Source organism: Acinonyx jubatus, chromosome A3 (assembly GCF_027475565.1).
Source record: "Acinonyx jubatus isolate Ajub_Pintada_27869175 chromosome A3, VMU_Ajub_asm_v1.0, whole genome shotgun sequence".
NCBI lineage: Eukaryota > Metazoa > Chordata > Mammalia > Carnivora > Felidae > Acinonyx > Acinonyx jubatus.
Window position 1 is genome coordinate 60,919,799 of NC_069388.1, and position 22,590 is coordinate 60,942,388.

At 49.4% G+C, this 22,590-nt stretch overlaps 1 protein-coding gene across 3 annotated transcripts in view; it reads right to left on the reverse strand.

Moving 5' to 3' along the window:
- Positions 1 to 6,427: 6,427 nt before the first annotated feature.
- Positions 6,428 to 22,590, reverse strand: part of LOC106976677 (tyrosine-protein kinase ZAP-70) — a 38,878-nt gene continuing 22,715 nt past the window's right edge. For 2 of the 3 annotated variants that reach the window (XM_027072606.2, XM_053200489.1), the window contains exons 6-17: positions 19,201 to 19,633; positions 18,413 to 18,573; positions 13,792 to 13,930; positions 13,603 to 13,690; positions 13,474 to 13,520; positions 13,196 to 13,247; positions 11,968 to 12,160; positions 11,232 to 11,438; positions 8,901 to 9,093; positions 8,671 to 8,811; positions 8,454 to 8,566; positions 6,428 to 6,930 (exon numbers count right to left, since the gene is read on the reverse strand). In XM_027072606.2, the coding sequence (XP_026928407.1) occupies positions 6,807 to 6,930; positions 8,454 to 8,566; positions 8,671 to 8,811; positions 8,901 to 9,093; positions 11,232 to 11,438; positions 11,968 to 12,160; positions 13,196 to 13,247; positions 13,474 to 13,520; positions 13,603 to 13,690; positions 13,792 to 13,930; positions 18,413 to 18,573; positions 19,201 to 19,602 (1,860 nt within the window). In that variant the 5' untranslated portion in view covers positions 19,603 to 19,633 and the 3' untranslated portion in view covers positions 6,428 to 6,806. Of the gene's footprint in view, positions 6,931 to 8,453; positions 8,567 to 8,670; positions 8,812 to 8,900; positions 9,094 to 11,231; positions 11,439 to 11,967; positions 12,161 to 13,195; positions 13,248 to 13,473; positions 13,521 to 13,602; positions 13,691 to 13,791; positions 13,931 to 18,412; positions 18,574 to 18,840; positions 18,921 to 19,200; positions 19,634 to 22,590 lie in introns of those variants that run through there. The other variant, XM_027072607.1, reaches the window with a different exon arrangement.

Sequence of the window (22,590 nt, forward strand, 5' to 3'; positions counted from 1 at the left end):
CCTTCTATTCTGAATGACAGGCTTGCTGGATAAAGGATTCTTGGCTGCATATTTTTTCTGTTCATCACATTGAAGATTTCCTGCCATTCCTTTCTGGCCTGCCAAGTTTCAGTAGATAGGTCTGATACTACCCTTATGTATCTACCTTTGTATGTTAGGGCCCATTTATACCTAGCTGCTTTCAGAATTCTCTCTTTATCCTTGTATTTTGCCAGTTTTACTATGGTATGTTGTGTGGAAGATTGATTCAAGTTACGTCCGATGGGAGTTCTCTGTGCCTCTTGGATTTCAATACCCTTTTCCTTCCCCAGATCAGGGAAGTTCTCAGCTATGATTTGTTCAAGTACACCTTCAGCCCCTTTCTCTCTCTATTCTTCTTCTGGAATTCCTATGATACAGATATTGTTCCATTTGATTGCATCACTTAGTTCTCTAATTCTCCCCTCATACTCCTGGATTTTTTTTATCTTTTTCTCAGCTTCCTCTTTTTCCATAATTTTGTCTTCTAATTCACCTATTCTCTCCTCTGCCTCTTCAATCCGTGCTCTGGCCGCCTCCATTTTATTTTGCACCTCATTTATAGCATTTTTTAGCTCCTCGTGACTATTCCTCAGTCCCTTGATCTTTGTAGCAATAGATTCTCTGCTGTCCTCTATGCTTTTCTCAAGCCGAGCGATTAATTTTATGACTATTATTCTAAATTCTTGTTCAGTTGTATTGCTTAAATCAGTTTGGATCAATTTGTTAGTTGTCGCTACTTCCTGGAGTTTCTTTTGAGGAGAATTCTTCCGTTTCATCATTTTGGCTAGTTTTCTGACCCTGCGGTAGCTCCAAACTGCAGGGCACTTCCCCTGTGCTGTCTGGAGAAACTTGTGTTGGTGGGCGGGGCCACAGCCAGACCTGATGTCTGCCCCCAGCCCACCAGTGGGCCACAGTCAGACTGGTGTGTACCTTATCTTCCCCTCTCCCAGGGGCAGGACTCACTGTGGAGTGGTGTGGCCCCTGTCTGGGCTACTTGCACACTGCCAGGCTTGTGGTGCTGCTTCTATGGGATCTGGCCAAGGGCGTATTAGACGGGGTGGATCCACAAGGTGCACAGGGGCGGGAGGGGCAACCTTAGCTAGCTTTGCCATCAGTGGTCCCCTGGAGGGGCCCTGAAGCACTGGGAGGGAGGCAGACCTGTCGGAGGGATGGATCCACAGAAGCACAGCATTGGGTGTTTGCGCAGTGCAAGCAAGTTCGGTGGCGGGAACTGGTTCCCTTTGGAATTTCGGCTGGGATGGGAGAGGGAAATGGCGCTTGCCAGCGCCTTTGTTCCCCCATGGAGCTCTGTCCTTCCAGGGACCCAACAACTCTCCCTCCAGTAGGCCCCAGGCGTTTTTCAAAAAGTGCTTCCAGCCGGTATCCCCACAGGCTCTCTGTCCCACAGTCTTTTTAGAGGAGTCCTCTCACCCTCCCTGCTCTATGAGAGCAGAGCTGTTGACTTTTAACATTCCAGATGTTAACTCCCACTGGCTGTCAAAACTCACGCAGTCCGGCCCCTCCACTTTTGCAAGCCAGACTTGGGGGCTCTGCCTTGCCGGGCGGGCTGCCCCTCCTGCCCTGGCTCCCTCCTGCCAGTCCGTGGAGTGCGCACTGCCTCTCCGCCCTTCCTTCTGTGGGCCTCTTGTCTATGCTTGGCTCTGGAGACTCCGTTCTGCTATTCTTCTGGTGGTTTTCTGAGTTATTTAGGCCGATGTGGGTGGAATCTAACTGATCAGCAGGATGAAGTGAGCCCAGTGTCCTCCTATGCCACCATCTTCCCCTAATTATATCCATAATCTGATTTTAAAATGGGCAAAGGACCTGAACATACACATGAAAAGACAACAGAGACATGAAACGATGCTCAACATCACTAATCTTCAGGGATATGTAAATCAAAACCACAGTAAGATATCACCTTACACTTGTCAAAATAGCTAAAATCAAAATGACAAGAAATAACCACGTTGGTGAGAATGTGGAGAAAAGGAAGCTGCCATTCACTGTTGGTAGGAATGTGAATTTGTACAACTACTATAGAAAACAGTATACTGGTTTCCCCCCAAAAATAGAAACACTATATGATCCAATAATTACACTGGGGGTTTACTCAAAGAAAATGAAAATACTAATCCAAAAAGATAGATAAATGCACTCTGTGTTTATTTCAGCATTATTTACAATAGCCAAGATATGGAAGCAACCTAAATGTCCATCAATAGAAAAATGGATAAGGAAGATGTCACACACACACATACAGAGGAATATTGCACAGACATAAAAAAGGATGAGATCATGTCATTTGTGGCAACATGGATGAAGCTAGAGGATATTATGCTAAATGAAATAAGTCAGACTGAGAAAGACAAATACCATGATTTCACTCATATGTGGAATCTTTAAAAAAAACACACACACACAAATCAAAACAACGACAACAAAAAGCAGCAGCAGACCTGTAAACACAGAGAACTGATGGTTGCCAGAGAGGAGGAGGGTAGGAGCTGGACAAAATGGGTGAAGGGGAGTGGGAGATACAGGCTTCCAGTTATGGAACAAATAAGTCATAGGAAGAAAAGGCACAGCATAAGTAATACAGTCAATGATACTGCAATAGTATTGTATGGTGACAGATGGTAGCCGTACTCGTGATGAGCATAGCATAACATATAAACTTGTCAAATCACCATGTTGTACACCTGAAACTAATGTAACACTGTATGTCAACTACACTCAAAAGAACTTAAAAACAAAACAAACAAACAAAAAAAAAAACCCTATGCTTGGAAGAATGCAGCCACATACCTGGAAACAGGGATGGGCAAGGAGAGGGAGAGACAGTATAAATGGCCTCCCAGCAAACCACTAGGAAATACAAAAGAAAAAGGTGCCACTTGTCTCCCACAGGGGTCACTGCTCCAGGGTTCCCATTATCCCTTTATTGACCACAGCAGCCTCACTCAAACACAATGTTCTAAAGCCACTCAAAACAATTTTGGTTCCCAAAAGTATGTTCTCTCACCTCCGCCTCCTGCTGCCTGGAACACTTTCCTCACCTTTTCCCCAGCCACATCTCACTCACCCTACAGGGACTCAGCTTATACGTTGCCTCCTACAGGAAGCCCACCAGACTGACCCCCTGACCCCCCCCCCTCAGCCTCTGCTGAACACCCAGAGCCCTGTGGGCTTCCACCATCACAGCAGTGGTTATTCAGTGGTCTATGTTCTCCTTGATACACATTTCCAGAATAGGCACATTGCAGCATTATAAAGGAAAGGTGAAATCTCTTTTTGGAGAAAGAGGTGAGGTCTGTGTAGTCTTGGGACCATGGAGAAAGGGGTGGAGATGCAGTTTGGGGTCAGCACTTGAAAGAATGCTACCTCACTAACCAGCTTGAGCTTCTTTGGTAGGTGATGAGCTGCTCATCATAGGAAGGTAAGCAAGAAAATATCAGAAACTACCTCCCTCAGTCCTTCCCCTTCACACCCAGGGAGCCTAGGCTGAGGCTAGTCCTCCCAGGAAGTGCTCAATACATGTTTGAATGGAAGTGAAGTCTGGAGGGACAAGAAAGGAGAAGTACAGATGGAGAGAGCCAGATAGAAACCAACAAACATCAACAGTGAACAAAACAGGGAGAACAAGCAATGGAGACAGAAAGATGTAGGGGAAGCTGAACTCCACTAACTACACCCAAGACACCATTTGTGACAGCATGGATGGACCTTGAGCACATCATGTTAAGCAAGATAATTCAGGCAGAGAAAGACAAGTACTAATGATGTCACTTATATGTAAAATCTAGGGAAAAAACCTGTGAAGAACAGAATAAAATGGTGATTTCCAGAGAATGAGGGTGCAGAGGAAAATGACTGATGGTCTTTAAGAGTATAAACTTGCAATGAGTACTGAAATAGCCATAGATATCTAATGTACAGTATAATGAATATAGTCAGTAACACTGTACTATGATGTAATGTGATAAACATTGCTTCAATGGCAATCATATTCATACATATATATATACACACACACATATATATATGCACACACACACACACACCAAAGTAACATGCTCTACACCTTAAATTTACAAATTACAACATTTCAAACTTATCAAATAATTTTTTAAAAAATTTTTAATGTTTATTTTCGAGAGAGACGGAGACAGAATGCGAGTGGGGAAGGGGCAGAGAGAAAGGGAGACACAGAATCCGAAGCAGGCTCCAGGCTCCGAGCTGTCAGCACAGAGCCCTAGTCGAGGCTTGAACTCATGAGCTCTGAGATCATGACCTGAGCCGAAGTCAGACGCTCAACCGACTGAGCACCCAGGCGCCCCAAATAATTAATTTTTTTAATGAAGAAGAAAAGAATCTCAGGCAGAGGAGACAGTAAATGCAAAAGCCCAGAGGTGAGAGTCAGCATAGATATGTTTGGGGAACGCTGGAAGAGGGTGGAGGGACTTGGTCAGAGCTGCTGGTAGGAAAGATCCTGCAAGTGGTTCTGGAGTGAGTGGATTGCAGGGGACGGGAGTAGGGGCCTCGAGACCAGGGTGGAGCCTGGGAAGAAATGTCCAAACGCTGGACAGGAGCTAGGACCAGATTTGGAACTGAGACGTTGGCTTGGAGAACAGCGGCACCTGGTGGTAACTGTGTGGAATCGCACCTTCTTTCATTGGTTCATTCAACATTAATTGCCAACACACGTAAGGTGGTTCCCAGTGTATCTGACACTCAGAGGGGATCATTTTTGATACCTCCTTCCTATAAAATAATTTTCAGCAATAATCATAAAATAAAGTAGTTGTGATGACCATAAAAGAAGTGCAGACGGTGAAAACGTATTTCCCTTCTTCTAAAACACTTTATGTAATAATGTAAATGATTGTCCAGTAACTAAGCAAATTTTAATAAAACTGAAATATCTGCAAACACTACAATTCGGGAAGCCACAAAACCTCACCATTGATATAATATTTTCTTGATTTGTTCGTTGGTTTTAAAACAATTGAAAAACAATGCTTGAATCTTAATGATGTTATTCAAATTCAGTTATTATAGCTCACATATGAACTAATATGTACGTTTACCAACTAAAAGTCTTTCATGTCGTGGTTTTCAAGCCTCCACTGTTTGAAATTGTAAGCACGAAATCTTCAAATGGTCACCCAAAATGACAAAATGGAAGCAATTCAAGCTCCTGTGTTTATCCTTACAATCAGTGTTTGTCTATTTTGAATCTCAATGCAGGAAGATATTGTCTCCCAGGGCTTGGAGGCCCTCAAACAATTCCAAACCATTACAGGTTTACTCTGCAAATGAACGTACATAACTGAGATTCTTGGTGTACCCGGGTTGACGGCACAACCAAGGGTTCTCTCAACTAATTCCAAATAGAGTACAAAGTTCATATAAGAATATGCTAATATGAGGCTTAGATATAAATTTTTAAAATTCAATAGTAAATGGTGAAATGAGAGTAAAGTCTGTACCTAAGTTAGTAATTTCAGTGTCAATTTCCTGGCTCTGGGATCTCCTCACTGGGGTCACCCACCTGGCCTCATTCTCCTACCCCACACAGCAGATAAAACCCCCGTCCTGCCCCCACAGTTCCACAAAACAGCCACAAAACAAAAGAAAACTTGCCTTCCCAGAAGCTGCAGAAAATCTCCTTGCCTCTCCCTGGCTCTGAGTGGGTTTCATGGCTGCCCTTGAGCCAGTTGCTTTAGAGGGCCAAGCCAAGAGAATGAGGCAATGGCTGGGAACTGGGGGTGGGGCCAATCATAGCTGAGGAAAGGGGAGCAAGTTCAGAAAAGAAAGGCAGAAGCCTGGCTCCATTTCACCTGACCTGTTGGGTTCTGTGCTCCAACATCCCAATTTTCCACATGGGGAAACTGAGGCAGCAAGAGCTCAGGGACAGGACTTCTCAGCAGGACTGAGCCAGCACTTGGGACACAAGGTGAAGGTCCCAGCTGTGACTGTGTCCAGGGAGGAAGGCGGGGCAGTTGAGTAGGGTGTTGGGTGATAGAATCACCTGAAGGCACTTTGAAACGCACCAATATTGAGGCGTGGAGGAGAGGGGGTTGGCGTTTGTTAAAATCGCATCAGGCGATGCTAACAGGCAGCCAGCATGGAGAGCACCCTTCTCACGCAACCCACAAAGACAGGGAAGCTGAGGCCCAGCAGCACACCTGCCTCAGTTCCCCCACTCCGCCACAGCTCCTCACTCACACAAAGATGTCCCCAGGGCAGAGAAGTGGGAAAGTCAGATACTCAGACCCTGGGGGCCACATCCAGGCCCACACAAGAAAAGCTGTGCTCAGGCACTTCTCATTGACCCCTTCCAATGACCCACCCCCTGTCCTGCCCAACCCCCACCCATGGCAGAAAAGATGAGAGACTCAAATAAGAAAGAAGCTGAGTTTATTTAAACGATTGAGGTCTTGCCACCTGAGAATTCCAAGTCTTCCCCTTCAGGCTCCAGAGGAAGGAGGGTCCTTACTGTAAGCAATGCTCCCTCAGCTCAGGGCTCCCCGGTAGATACCAGCCCAAGAGCAGGCTATGCAATCCCACCCTCCCAGGGCCTCCCTCCTCCCCCAGCCAGAGGGGACAGGTGACCAAGTGGGGAAAACTAGATCAGTATCAAACTGAGGCTTCAGCTGCCTGCCTTATACAGCCCAGCTGGTTTGGGCAGAAAAGCTGAAGTGAAGCCAGCCAGACTGGAGGTCCTAGGATGGGGCTGAAGCTGGGGCATCATGGCTTGCAGGCCCCAGGCAGGCTGGAGCTCAGGCAAAAGCAGTCTCGGTTCCCTTTCCAGGCCCTGGGGGGTCCTCAGTCTTGCTCGCCAAGCTGTAATAGTAGGTCCGCATGCGCTGCTCCACAGCCAGGAAGTCTGGGCGGTCTTCCCACCTGTGGGGGGTTCAGGTAGATCCAGGCCACTGACCATATCCCCAGAACCCAGCTTCAGCTGGAGGGCAGACACGCATGGGGCTCAAAAAATCAGTGTGTGGTGGGGAGGCACCTGGGTGGCTCAATCAAGCATACAGCTCTTGGTTTCAGCTCAGGTCACAATCTCACGGTTGGTGAGATCAAGCCCCATGTCAGGCTCTGCACTGAGACTCTCTCTCTCTCTCTCTCTCTCTCTCTCTCTCTCCCCCTATCTCTCTGCCCCTCCCCCGCTTGGCTTTGTCTCTCTCGAAATAAATAAACATTTAAAAAAATAAAATCAGTGGGGCTGTCAGGGTGGTAGAGTTTTGGGAAATGGAGACGTCTCTTGGATGTGAGTACTAGAATTCGAGTGGTTCTGTACCATGTAATAGAAGAGCTGCCGACATACAGGATGTTGGGGGAACCATCTGTTGAGGGTTAACTGGTGAAGATTTAGGGAACTGAATTCACTGAGTGTCAGGGTTACAACTATCAGTGAAGGGGGCCTGGAATATTGAAGGCTGAGGTACTGCACATGTGCCAAGGGCCAGTGTATTTGGATGCCAGGTGTGGACTTTTATGGGTGCAAGTATGCTGCCCCTAGTCTAGCAGAACATTGGAGCATTGATGGTGGGTTCAGTTAGTGAAGAGTTGGGCTACGAATGGTACTGTGTGTGAAATATCCATGTATGGCGTTGGATGCGAGCCTCTTTCAGTATTGGGGTGTTGGTGTACTGAGTACTTCCCAATGGAGACCAGGTCAACACATGTTCATGTATTATTTATCATAAATAGGGTATCTATACATCGGGTTGCTTGGGTGTTTAGGTGTCAATGTCATAGGTGCTGGCCAATGGAATAATGGATGTCCGGGTAGAAAAGGTATCAAATGTTGGAATATCCATGCTCAGTGGATGACAATGGCTCAGTGTAGGACAATATCTTGTTTGGGTGTGTGTTGCCTATTTTCTGATGGGAAATTGAAATACTGATGGTGTTAAAAGTTTGGCTGTTCAAGTGTTGAGCTTGAACACTGGACAGAGGTGGAGGTTTTGAATATATTGAGTATTTGGGTGCTGTAGTGTTGGCTTGTCAGAATAAATAGGTGTTGAATGTTGGACAGCGGGGGACTGAGGAATGAGAGTGGAGTATTATCACATGTCCTGACCATTGGTACTGTATTTTGGGTAAAAGAGTACTGCCTTGTTTGAGTATTGCAGGATCAATGTGTTGAGTGTTGGCTGGTGGGGGCCTGAGGTTTTAGATGCTGGAGCACTAGGTGTTTACAGGTAGAGTGTTGGGGTGTTGGCCCATTGGAGCACTATAGGGTCCATGTGTTGAGGTATTTAGCATAGGTGCAGAGAGTAAAGCTACTGCGTGTGAGAAAGACTGTGAACTGGGTGAGTCTTGGGAGGGATGAGTTTTGGACTATTGGTCACCATGACTTCTGGTCCCCGGCCCAGTGTCGGCTCAGCTGGATACCCTTCCCACCCACTGGCACTCACTTGTAGATCCAGCAGTCACTCATGAGTGTGTACATTTCAGGTGGACAGTCCGGCGGGCACTCCATCCTCTTGCCCTGCTCGATGAAGGCTATGACTTCAGGGCCCTTCATCTTCTGCTCGAGCCAGAACCAAGTGCAACATGAGTAACCAAGGCCACCTCACCCTCCCCCCCCCTTCTCACCCAGCCACCTGCCCACCCGCCTCTGCCCACGCCTGCCTTGTAGGGCTTCTGGCCATAGGAGAAGGCCTCCCACATGGTGACCCCATAGCTCCAAACATCACTGCGGCTGGAGAACTTGCGGAAGTTGAAACACTCGGGCGCATACCACTTGAGCGGCCACTTCCCTGCTGAGCGGGCCTGAAAAGGGGGAGATGTTGCCAGGGCAGGGCTCAGGGACCCTCCACCCACCAACTTCATCCATGGGCACCAAAGGGGTGGGGGCTCACAGTATAGTAGCTGTCGTCGGCACCCAGTGCCTTGGAGAGACCGAAGTCGCTGATCTTGGCGTAGTGCCGGTTGACCAGCAGGACGTTGCGGGCTGCCAGGTCACGGTGCACAAAATTTTTCTCCTCCAGGTACTTCATCCCCATGGACACCTGGTGCAGCAGCTCCGCCACGTTGCTGATGGGGATCTCCTCCCTGGGGTTCAGGGGAAAGCAGGGTCAGGTGGGGGGGACAGCCCGAGTTCCTAAGGGAGCAAAGCCCACACCTCTGACCCAGCTGAGCATGTAGTCAGCAGGTGCTTATTGTGTGCCCAGGCACAGGGCTGGAGATACAGGAAGGAGGGCAGGTGTGAACAGAAGAGGCAAAACCCTCTGTCCTCCTCTGGTCTCAAGACTTTCAATGTCTCCCACATACTATGATTCCCAAACTTACACATTTACCTGCATCCTCTATGCGCCCCTGGTTGGGGGGGGGGGGTCTCATGGGCATCTCAAAAATAATAAAGACAGAGGCACCTGGGTGGCTCAGTCAGTTAAGCATCCGACTCTTGATTTCAGCTCAGGTCATGATCCCAGGGTTGTGGGATCGAGCCCCATGTCAGGCTCTGTGCTGGGCGTGGAGCCTGCTTGGGATTCTCTCTCTCTCTCTCTCTCTGCCCCTCTCCTACTCTTGTCTCTCCCAAAATAAATAAATAAACTTGAAAATAATAAAAATAAAGATAAAGCTAAGTTCCTGGTTGTTCACACACATACCCAGCTCCCCCCACTGTCCCTTTCTTCTCCAACAACCACATCCTTTCATTGACTTGGGCCAGAAGCACCAGCCTCACCCTCAGCTCTTCTTTCTCACACCTGGCTTCTAATCTGTCAACATACCCTGGCAGCTCTGCCTTCAGAATCCTTCCAGAATCCTTCTACTTCTCTCCACCTCTGCTTCTGCCACCCCAGTCCAGCTTTCATCATTGTAAGCTGGACCAGAACCCTCACTCCCCATCGCCCATCCTCCCTGAGCACAGAAGCCCAGTCCTGCCACCCCCCGTTTAGAGCCTCCCAGGGCTCCCACAACACTTGGGGTGGAAGTCCAAGGTCTCCCCATGGCTCACAAGGTCCTGCATGACCTACCCCATCACTTCCCTACCCTTATCAGCTCCCCCTCTCCTCTTCATTCACTCTGTCGCAGCCATGGGACCTTCCTCACAGTTCTCTCACCACATTGGGCACAGGCACACCTCAGGGCCTTTGCACTGGCTTCTTCCCCCACAGCTGCACTTGGCTGCCTCCCTCAGTTTGCACAGACCTCGCCTTCTCACTTTTCACCTCCCACCGTGACACTCCCAATCTTCTTTTCTATAGTACTTCTCTTCCAACATATTCTACATTGCATTATAATTATCATTGAAAGCCTCTTTTTTCCCAACCAGAATACAGGACAGAGACCTTTGTCCCTTTTGTTCACCGATGAATCCCAAATGCTAGTAACAGTCCCGATTACAGAGAAATTGCCCAGCAAAACCTGTGGAATAACTGAATGTATGAGTCAGCACAAACGCATGCACGAGCTGGGGTACACTGTGAATGTACATGCACCAGTGAGAATATGAGTTGATGGTCACACGCCTCAGTTGATGGTCACTCACTCAGTGAGTGTCAAAGACTGTGTCTATGAGGGTAAGAGTTTAAGGCATGAGAAAACAAATGAAATCACAGTTTCTTTAGATTGAGGGTCAGCAAATTTTTTCAGTGAAGGGCCAGATAGTAAATATTTTAGCCTTTGCAGGCCACGTATGGTCTCTACCACATACTCTTCTGCTTCTTTTTTTCTTTTACAACCCTTTAAAAATGCCAAGCCATGCAGTACCAAACAACACTGTGGGCTACAGTTTGCTGACAGTGTCTTAGGTCAAAGACAATCGACTATGGACAATCTCACGAGGGCAAAACTTCTAAAGCTCTTACAAGCAGGGCCAGACACTGTTCTAAGCACTTTACAAATATCAACTCACGTGAGCCTCACAAGAGCCCCCTGAGGTAAATACTGTGATCAGCACTGTGGTACGAGTGAGGAAACTGAGGCACAGACAAACTGAGAGACCTGCCTGGGGTCACACTAGTCAGTGGCAGGGCTGCAGTTCAGATCTGGAGGTCAGACTCTGACGGCTGTGCTGGTAACAGCTCCGCCCCATGGGTGTGAGTGTGGGCGCGCAGGGCGGCAAGAGTGAGTGTGTCTACAGCCGTGTGAAAACAAGTGTGCCCTCGTGGCTGGAGCACACCCATAAGGACGGATGAGCCTGCTGGGCCCACAAGTTCCAAGTGCCCAGCCCGCCCGGAGCTCACTTCTTCCCAAGCAGGAACTTGTGCAGGGGCCCGCCGCCTGCCATCTCCATTACGAGCATGAGGGCCTCGGCCTGGCAGACGCCGATGAGCCGCACGATGTAGGGGTTGTCCAGCTGGTGCATAATCTGCGCCTCGCGCATCATCTCATCCTTGTCTGTCTTCTCTGTGCTGTGCTTCAACACCTTGATGGCGACGTCAATCTGCTTCCTGCCATGACGTGCACCTGGTCAGCACGGGCCCCGCTCGGCCCCTTGTGCCCACCCAACCCGCCTCTCTTCTCTCTGGCCATGTGTGGTGGATACCGTGGGTTGCCACTTCCTCAGGTGCCAGGAGTGTCGGCCAGGGACAGCTCACTGCCAAGTCCCTCACCGAGAACTGCCCCTCGCTGAAAAAAAACACCTCAGAGCTACACCCATCCCCAGGGGCTGCCTGTATCCGGTAGCAAGGCTACAAAGGGGGGCCCCTCTGCAGCTCCCCTGGGTCGGTTAAGGCCTCTGTTGCAACTGCGGCTCAGCCCACCCTCTCCCTGTCCCAGCCTGCTTCTCCCACACCCTCTCAGGTGCTGACCCAAGCCCTCCCAGGTAACCCCCTAGCATGTACTTTTCTGGCCCAGGGTCTGTCTCCCTGGCAAACTGATATCGCTTCCTGGCCCCAACCCCCAAGGCCTGGTGAGGCCACACCCTCCTCTGTCCCCCCACCACGGTGGTGCCCCAAACCACAGCAGGAGCAGCCATACTTGCGCATGCGATAGACGCCCTGGCGCACTGAGCCAAAGTTGCCACAGCCAAGTTCTATGTCAGCGATGAGAAGGTTCTCACGCTTCAGGAAGAGCTTCTTGTCCTTGAGCTCCTCAGGGTCACTGTAGGGGCTCTCGTACACACTTGTGTCCATGGGCATTGGCCTTGGCTTCTCTGCGGACACTAGGCGTGCTGGGCATACACACACGTGTGCGCTCCCAAGTCAGGATGAGGGAGTGGGACAAGGGATGGGGAGGGCACAGCAGCCTTGGCACCCGCAAAGCGCACACCCCAGACAACGGTGCACCATCCAGAGCATGCACAGGCACGTGGGTACACGTGTGTGCTCGTGTGCATGCGTGCACTTGTGTACACTCCTGGTCCCCTCTGGGGGGAACTGGGAAGCCACATCCAGTGGGCTCTAAAGGCATATGCGTCTATGTGCACATGTAACCACGTGTGCCCATGCATTCACACAAACGCACCCACGTATACTTGCACCCACGTCTGTGTGTGATGGGGGTCCAAAGGCACATCTGCATGAGAAACTGTTAGTGTGCCAGCTACAGGAAGACCTCTGTGCGTGTGTGTGCACCTATGTCCATGTCTGCCCATGTCTCTGGATGCACCACACAGCCATGTTTACAAGGGCTCCAAAGGTGAGCCTCTGTGTGCACACGCAATCCTGTATTTTCTCTGTGCATGCACACGGGATAGGCTTGCATCTACACATCAAACACATGAGCATCTGCAGCCAGGCATTTTAAAAACAGGGGCTCCAGAGCCTGCCTGCCTGCCTGCCTGGGTTCAAATCCCAGTTCCACTATTGCCCAACCGCAGGACCTTATTAAGTTACTTGCCCTCCTTTCTCATCTGTAAACTGAGAATAATCATCATGACTAACTGGCATGACTAATATGGCATAGCAGAAGCATTCGACAAGCTCAGACACACACGAGCATGGGGCGTGACTGGCACATCATAGGTACTGAACACATGTGTGTCTGTGGCTCAGGCACAGCCAGATGTACTCCCCTGCGTGTCTGCATGCACCCCATGCACAAGCACACAGGCAGGCGTGACGGATGTGCACCCACGTGGACGTCTGCAGTCACAAGTCAGGCCTGGCCCACATCCCTCCCCTGCCACACCCTGGAGCCCAGCCAGGGACCTTGATCACAGCCTGGCAGGAACCCCACATATACACCTCCAGCTTTGTCAGCTCACCTGGTTCAGGGGTGTATCCATCTGAGTTAAGGGTATCAATCCGTCTCTGAGCCTAAAGGTCATGGGGTCAACAAGGGTCAGCAGGACCTGAGCTGGGGGCACCCAGCCCCTGAGACCCATATTCTCTGAGGACTCCCAGGGACAGTTCTGGGGGGTACCCTCTTCTGGTCCATGGCAGCCCCACTCTCCATCCCAGCCTCGCCCTGGGAACAGGACCCATCACCCACCCGCCCAGCTCCATCCCTCACGACCCAACTTTGAGATGCCAGCTAACTCACATGGGTGAAAGTGGATGGGTGAGCTGGGAGTGTGGGAGCAGCAGCCTCTGGGGGAGCAGAAGTGATAGTGAGGGGGTGGGGCACGGGGTCTTCGCTCACCCTGCCCCCGTCCCCCACAGCCCCACTCACCTGAGCTGGCGCTGGCGCTGGAGTTGGGGCAGGCATCCTTCAGGCAGTAGATGAGCCCATCAGCCTTCAGCTTCAGGTACTCTACCAGCTGCAGGGAGGCGGCATCAGGGCCTGGGCTCTTCCCTCCCCCAGAACCCCAAGCAACCCCCCACCACATCCCCTCAACAGCAAGGTAGATGGGCAGCTTACCTGCCAGAGCGTGTCAAACTTGGTCCCCTCAGGAATACAGTATTTGCCTGCCTTGTCCTGGCTGATGAGGTAGTGGTATACGGTTTTCCCATAGATCAGGGACAGTGCGTACGTGCCCTGCTCCTTCCGGGGCCTCAGCCTGGCAGGGGGAAGGAGGGGGCATCACCCCTATAACCACCTGAGTTCTCCTGTGGTAATCCCCTGCCGGGCCCCAGATCTCACACACACACACACACCCATGGGCTCTGACCCTGACAGTCTCACAGAGAAGTGTCAGGGACTAGGGGAGCCAAGGTCAGGCGCGACTCAACCTCCAGACCTACTGGTAACAGGTGGTGGGGTGGAGTCGGGGAGGGAAATGAAAGGAGAATGGCAGTGTCCACAGGGAGACACAGCTGTCCAAGGGCCAATATGTGACCATCCACGGGGGAATACTGGGCCTCCCACGGTGGACACTCAGCCCAGAAGAGCCTGAGGCTCACACAGCTGAACACGTGGCCATCCAGGGGAGAACACTGAACCAGCCACAAGCAGACACCAGGTCCTCCACAGCAGAGTATGTGGCCTTCCTTAGGAGACACTCAGCCATTCACCGGGATACGTGGCCATCCACAGGATATTGAGCTATCTATGGTAGACACTCAGCCACCCACAGAGGCCACAGAAGTCTCTGCAGGTAGACTTAAAATATTCTCTTGGGGAGAGAAAGCCACTTTTCCATGAAGAGCCACAGAGGTAAGCACAACTCCATGGCTTGCTCCTGGGGCACCTTTGTACAAATCAGAGTAGGTCACCTTGTCATCACAACAGATCCGCTAGTTACTGTAAAGACTGACCTTTGACAGAGTGAGACCTTTGATTGTCCTCTGCTGGAAATTTGCCAAAATAAGTACACAAATCTTCCTAGTCTATGAATGGGAATTAAGCCCCTCGAAGAATGGGGGCTTTGTGTGGTAAGACCTTGTCCGCACACGCACACACACACACACACAGGCCAACTTAGAGCCAGATGCCTGCACCCCCTCATCCCACAGTGAAACCAACCAACACCTCCCACAAAACAATTTTGTTTCGAGTCACTGGCACAAGGTTCTACTCCAGAGTTAAGTGTAAATTTCCAATGGAGGATGGACAGCAACGGCTCCTGGGGGTCTCAGGTCTTGTACAAGAAGTTGTAGGCAGCTGACCCATAATCTGAGGAATTGTATTACGTTGCAGAAGAGCTGGCTGTTGGCGGGCAGCAGGAAGTAGGCATCAGGATGGCCTGCAGGTGGTGTAAACTCTCTGACAGGGCCTTGGCCCACGGATAAATGTTTACTGAATGTTAACCATGTCTCAGGCACTGTTCTAAGGGCAGAGATACAGTGGTAAGCAAGAGAGATGTGAGCCCACCTTGTAATCAAGCCCTCCCTTAGATCAAAGGGATGGGGAAAATATCTTCTAAATTGCCATGGCAAAACCTGAGAGTGGGACGGAAGGGCAGCAAGTTCCCAGGAGAACAATGCAATGAAGCAAGATATAATTCCTAGGCTGGCCCATAACTAGGGATGCCTTAAGACATAGGAAACCAGGGTACAGGATGATAGGGGAGCCCCAAGGGCAGAGAAGAGAACCCACAACAAACTAAAATGCAAATGTCCCACAGAAAGGAAAGCACTTCCATAACTAGACTGGTGGGGTAGCTTGGAGGTTATGGTTTCTAATTACTAGTTCTCTTCTTTTGAGTAGTGAAAGAGACCTCCCTCAGGTCCACATCTTAAGTTTTGAACTAACAGCAGAAACTCAACACCCAACGCTCACCAGCAAACGTATATGTAAAATTGAAAACACCACCACAATATTAGGCATTCTTTCCCATCAACAGATAGAGTCTCAGGGCACCTGGGCGGCTCAGTCGGTCAAGTGGCTGACTCTTGATTTTGGCTCAGGTCATGATGGAGCCCCCCGCATCTGGCTCTGCACTGACAGTGCAGAGACTGCTTGGGATTCTCACTCTCCCTCTCTCTCTGCCCTTCCCCCATGTGTGCATGCACACACACACACACACACTCTCTCTCTCTCTCTCAAAATAAATAAACTTAAAAGAAAAAAAACATAGAGGAAGTCTCATTCTGTATCTCCTGAATCTGGGCCTTATCACATGACTCGCTTGGGCCAATAAGACATTAGCAAATGTGACACGAGGTGAGGCTTGGAAAGTGGTCAAGCAGTGGGCTCACTTGCCCTCTCTTGCTTGTCCTGGCAACCCTGCCACCATTGGAATGAGTCCAGGTTAGCCTGTTGGAGATGCCCCAGGAAGGAGAACCCAGGCACGCCAGGCTGCCAACTGCCAGACATGTGAGGCCATCCTAGACCATCCAGCCCCAGTCCACACCCCACCACGTCTGACTGCAGCCACATGAGCGAGCTCAAAGGAAACCAGTACAAGAATCACCCAGTTGAACTAAGCCCACACTGCCGACCTCCTGAATCAAGGGGGGAATAAATAATGTTGTTTTAAGCCATGATATTTTAGGATGGCTTGTTACATAGCAAAGGCTAACTGATAACACTCTCTTTGGAAAGAGATATGTGAATTCATAAAAGAACAGCGGCCAATTCCCACATAATAACCACATAGGCCAAAGACATTGATGTGGTCACCATGTATATTTCAATGCCACAAATTCTACTTTATTTACCAAAAAAACCCAGTAGGTGGTCGCAGTTCTTTGCCTCTGCAGTTCAAACTTAACTTAAGCTAGAAGTGCCAGCTAAGAAATCAACGTGTATCTCTACTTCCGAATATACAGAACCTGGTAACAGTAATATAAGAGCTATCATTTATTGAGATACTGGTTCTAAATTCTTCACATAGTTGCCATTTGACCTTCACAGCATTCCCCACAAGGTAGGTACTATTATTGTCCCCATTTTGCAGATGAGGAAACTGAGGTATTAGATTGCACAACTGATTAGAAGTCGAGCCAGGATTCAAATCAATTCAAATCAATTAATTGCTAATAGGACTGACAGCCAGCTCTGTCACACGATTATCTGTGCCACCCTGAGAAAGTCACTTATCCTCTCAGTTTCCTCACATGTAAAATGAGACAGTTGAACTAAGTCAGAGGTTCTTAACCCAAAAAGGGCTCCAAGAATGAGGCTCAGGTTCAACTACGATCTTCTGTAGCTTCTTGTGTGCAAAATCTCTGGAGTAAACATGTTTGGGGTCGAGAAAGGGGTTCAGCTTTGGTAAGATTCCCACAAGGGTCTGTGATCCAGAAGAGGTTAGGAAACACTTAACAATATAATCTTAAAGGCCCTTTCCAGAGGTCAGGTTTCTTTTCAAGTTGAATCAACCACTCCATAAACCCTGAGATTATAAAGAAAGCTTTGGCAACAAACAGCATGAGGTACAATTCCATCCATTCTTCGGCAGCTCTGACCTGTGGTCAATAGTTAAGCGTGGCCCTGGTTTTAATTCCAGGCCTGAGTAACATGCATCTTTCTATCATACCCTACACCCTTATCTCAGAACTGGACCAGTTCTGGGCTTGTGCCAGGCATTATGACCCACCAGGGGTGTTCCCCTCCTCCCAGCCCCATACAAGGTTCTATGCCTACAGCTTTGACCCTTGGCCCCTAACTATCCCCTGTAGCTTTGACCTTCAGCCCCTAACTATCCCCATATTGAGAAAGCAGTTATTGACGGCAGGAACCACAAAAGCAATCTACAATAGCTTCTGTCCAAAGCATGCCTTGCCTAATTTTCCAACAGCCTGGCTCAAAGTAGCTGCTTCTGGTCTCCTGACATTGCCCAGTGTTAAGTCACTGTCCTTGATACTGTCACTGCTCTACCTGGTTCTGAACCTCAGTGCCAGTTCAGTCTCTATACTGTACCTGATCCTTGTTCCCTCAGCCTCAGTCTCCCATGGCTCATGTTGACCCTACCTGCCTCTGTGACTTCGAGTTTGACATCCAAGGCACCCATAGCTGGTCAAAGCCCTTGGCCTAGGCTCTCCTGAGACTCCTCTAACCTCAGTAGACCAACTAATTGTCATAAACTCTGCAGAAAGTTTGCAGACTTTTCCTTGGGGCAGAGGAATTCGTTGTCAAACATCTTCCATGGAAGCTTAAGATACGAAAGAGGTCAAAGCTGAGCTAGGGTGGGGACAGCAGCTGGCAGGTAGCACAGCCTGGGTTCCCTGGATTTGTTTTGTGTCTTCCTGCTCCACAAGGACAGGGATTTGTGTCCGTTTTGTTCACTGCTATGTCCTCAGTGCCTGAAACATGCCTGGCACATAGTAGATGTTCAGTAAATATTTGCTGAATGAAGGAGAGGAAATTGAAGCAGTTAGAAGTTCAGCTACTTGCCCAGCGGCCTGAGCTGATAAACAGCAGAGCCTGGATTCCCACCCAGACAGTCCAGCTCTGGAGTCCTAACCACTACAGATCCTTTCTCATATAATGTCCCTACCACACACTCAGAAACACACTAGCCACTTGCACATGTTAGCACAGGCGCACCCCTCCCTGCACACTGCACACTGCACACTGAGGTCTGCCCCAGCCTCCAGGATTCTGGCCAACAAGCCCCAGCCTCACCGCCCTAAAGTCCCAGGCCTCAAGCCCCACATACAGGAACTTGCCGTCGGTCTGCGAGCCCGAATAGAGTTTGCGCTCTGCCTCCTCTCGAGTCAGGCTGCTGTGGTACCAGGGCATCCTCTCGTGAGCTGTTGTGGCAATGAGCTTCTCCACCTGGGGAGCCTGGCTGATGATGGCCTGCTCCAGGGCCTCACCCTAGGGAAGGGAGGATGGAGGAGCCAGGAGACTGATAACTGTCACCACAAGAACCCTCTTCCCTCCTCTGGACCTTCCTAATTTCCTCTGTCCCTATGAGACCCTTCACCCTAGACCCACCTAGAGTGAGTCCTTCAGGTTGTTGAGGACAGCCCCCCTCTCCAGACACCCCCCTCCTACCCCCGCCCCCGCCCCCGCCCCCGCCATCTCCACGGTCCTTCTCCAACCTCCCGCCCATCTAGGGCCACGCCCCAGACCGCGCCTTACAGGCGGTCCAACCTCATCTTCAGCTCGAAGATCTGACACTGGTTGTCGGGTATTGCAAGCTGTTGAAGACCACAGCCCGGGCCCGCCCCCAGCCCAGGCCCAGGGCAACCTTCAACAGCTGTCTGGCATAGGCTTGCACCAAGGCGTCACTCAGCCCCCTCCTTACGAGGCCACCTCTTAGGTCCTGCCCCCAACCAGGACCGCATCCACCCCTCCAGCTTCCAAATCTGACGAAGCACAGCAAAGCGCAGGCTGAAGAATGTAATCGCTCTCCCCAGTCCCCAAGGCTCTCTCGCCCTCAAAGGCCTGTTCTCCCCGGCCCCGCCCCCAGGGCCCGCCCCCTCGGGCCCGCGCTCTCACCTCCAGCTTCCACGTCTGGCGCACGTAGTCGCGCACCATGGCGTCGCGCAGGCAATCGAAGACCCCGGGCTGCGGCTCGAGCCCGGACGGCCGGTTGCACGGCTTGCGCAGGTTGCAGGGCAGCCCGTCGGGATCGCGCGAGTAGAACTCGCAGAGCTCGGCGGGGCCGCAGTGCGCCTTACCGCCAGCGATGGCGTAAGTGCCGTTGAGCTGGCGCTCGATGGGGAAGTGGTGGAAACGCACATCGTGCACGAGCGAGAGCACGTAGCCGCCCAGCGAGCGCAGGCACTGGCGCAGCAGGAAGAGCCCGTCGGCCATGCCCGCCAGCTTCAGGTGCTCCTCCGCCTCGGCGCGCGAGATGCTGCCATAGAAGAAGGGCAGGTGCGCCGCGGGGTCCGGCATCGCCGCCGCCGCCCCTGTGCCTCGCCAGACCCTGCGGGTTCAGAACAAGATGGAGGGCACGTCAGGGTCTCGGCTTGCCTTCTTGAACTCTGTCCACTGGGCCCAGAGATAGTGGGAGAGAGGACGCATTGAGGGGCATCAGTGTCATAGTGCAGAGCCTCTTTACGCCAGAATAAACTTGGAGAGGAGCCCCCGCCGGCTGGGCTCAGATCGGAGGATCCCCAATCCTCCTCTGACTTTTCAGAGACTTTGTGTGGAACGCCCAGACACCCCCACGGGCCCACACACACCAGAACCTGGAACCGTTCATTCATTTCCCAAACACGTGTTGAATTATTGTGTTTTCAGCTCAGCGCTGGATATGAGTGAATAAGACAGGCCCTGCCCTCCTGAATACTGAACAATCTGAAGGGGGGGGGGGGGGAATACATTAAACAAGGAAACAGGCAAAAATAGTAATTACAGACTGAGACCAGTGTTATAAAGGAAATAGAGTGCTATTAAGAGAGAGAAGAGGCCACTGTAGCTGGGAAGGTCGCCTTGTCTGAGGTAGTAGCATTTGAATTGAGATCTGAAAGATGAGGATGAACCAGCTTTTCAAAAATCATGGAAGAGAGAACATCAGGCATAGGGAACAAAGCTGGAACAAGTTTTGTTCTTCAAAAGAACCTTTCTCTATTAACCTTCCCTTCTTCCTTTCCACTGAGTCTCCCTGGCCTTAGAAATTCCGCTTTACCCTGCCCCCTCTGCCTTCATGGACAAATTTCTAGAAAGCACAAATTAATTTGAATATCCATCAATAGGATATTGGTTAAATACATTAGGGTTTAACTCCAACGTGAACTTTGATACAGCCACTAAATAAAATGAGATGTGTGATGGGGGAGGGGGAGAGGGAGAAGGAATTAAGGATATTTAGATAAATATCTGGTAAGGCAGATAACCTAAAATTATCTGCTTTTAATTTTCTGGGGTGATGGTACAATGGCTGATATCTTGATAAGCTTTGGGTTATACAAGTGTCTCAATTTCTCTAAGAATGTGCTAAAATTTGTTCATTTCATTATATTTGGACCCCTTATTTTAAAAAAAAGAAAAAATATTGAACGCTAGTTAATGATCTGTATGTGGAAATATTTACCTCTGATGGCACTAATTTACTTTGAAAGGCATCCAGAAAAATAACATTGATTGATGGATAGACAGGTGAACAGATAAGTCTTATTATTCAGAGTAGTTCTGTAAAGTCATTGCAAACACTGAATTAGCAAATACTAAATGATCGCTCCTAGAGGAATCCAGGGTTAGGTTCCTTCAAGTTTCTGGTCACAACACTTTCTTTTTTCTTTTTTGTCTTTTTCTTTTTTCTTTTCTTTTTTTTTTTTTTTTTTTTTCAGTATTCTCTGCACCCAATGTGGGGCTCAAACTCACCACCCCATGATCAAGAGTTGCATGCTCTTCTGACTGAGCCAGCCAGGCACCCCATAACTTAAAATTTTTTTAAGTAGGCTCCACACTCAACGTGACTTGAACTCATGACCACAAAATTAAGACTCACATGTTCTACCAACTGAGCCAGCCTAGGCCCCCCCACTCTCTGGTCAATATTTTCATCAACTGATCAGTACTTAACCTTGTTTCTGCTTAAAGACACTTTATTTGATATATATTGTTGGTTCATTAACATTGAATGCTCAGCCAATAGCGCTATAGCTAAGATTACCTGACAACCCAGACTTTTCCTGTAAGGCACATCACAGCCTTCTTGCACGTAGGAATACAAGATAGCACTGCAGCACTGCACTGCCCTTTAAACAGTGAAATCACCAACAAAAAGCACAAAAAAATGTGCACCAAATAGAGCGAAGGACACTTGTTTACAGTATGAGAAGTAAAACAAAAAGGTAGAGAAAAGTGTCACCTTGTTTGACCTCAGTGGGAATGCGCATGTCAGTTGACTCAAATTTCTTGCTTCTCCGGGTATGTTCTTGAATGACTGTGAAAGGGCCTTGAGTATTAGTTTGGGGGTTATAAATAAATTTTAGCAAGTAGGCTAAATACAGAACATCCTAATAATGAGGATAGACTGTATGTGATAAAGTGAATATAACAATATTAATTGTAGAACTATGGGATGGTTAACGGGTATATAATTCTTCCCATTTTGCTGTATATTTGGAAGTTTTTATACAATATTGAAAAAACTCATCTCCCTATAACAATTTCCAAACATTTCTCTAGGGTGGGTCCAGCAAGACCACCCAGGCATAGGTTACATTCAGGGGAAGATCCTTGGGTGCCTTTCTTAGTTAAGCAAAAGTAAGCAGGGGGTGCAAAGAAGGCCTTTGTGGGTTGGAAAAGGCTGCCTTACCTCTGGGTGTCCAGGGACAGGCAAGGATGGGCACAGGGGCTGAAAGGAAGATACTGGAATGGGAATCAGGTGAGATCTGAGTCAGGGTAGCCAGAGGAGGAACCAGAATCTGCATTCTAACCAGACGGTTCCTGACATTTGGTTTGGGAAGGCCAGGCTTGAGAGGGTTCCTGGATGTCCCAACAGTTACAGGTAGGTGATTAACAGAGACTGCATTTGTGTCCCACCTGGAGATATAGGTCACCATTCCATCAGAGTGTTTAAGAAGCAAAAAGCGTTCCTGGGTATTTACCCTAGAGAAATGGAAACTTGTATTCACACAAAAACCTACACAGGAAATGTTTATAGCAGCTCTACTCACAACTGCCAAATTTTGGAAACAAATGTATCTCAACAGATGAATAGATAACTATGGTACATCACTACCATGGGATACTACCCAGCAATAAAATGAAAGGAAATGTCCACAACACATGGATGAATCTCAAAGGCATCATGCTGAGTAAACGAAGCCAAACTCCAAAGGCTACAAACTGTATAATTCCATTCAAAACTGTATCAGTGGAGAACAAAGCATCAGTGGTTGCCAGAGGCTGGGGGCCAAGGAGAAGGATTGA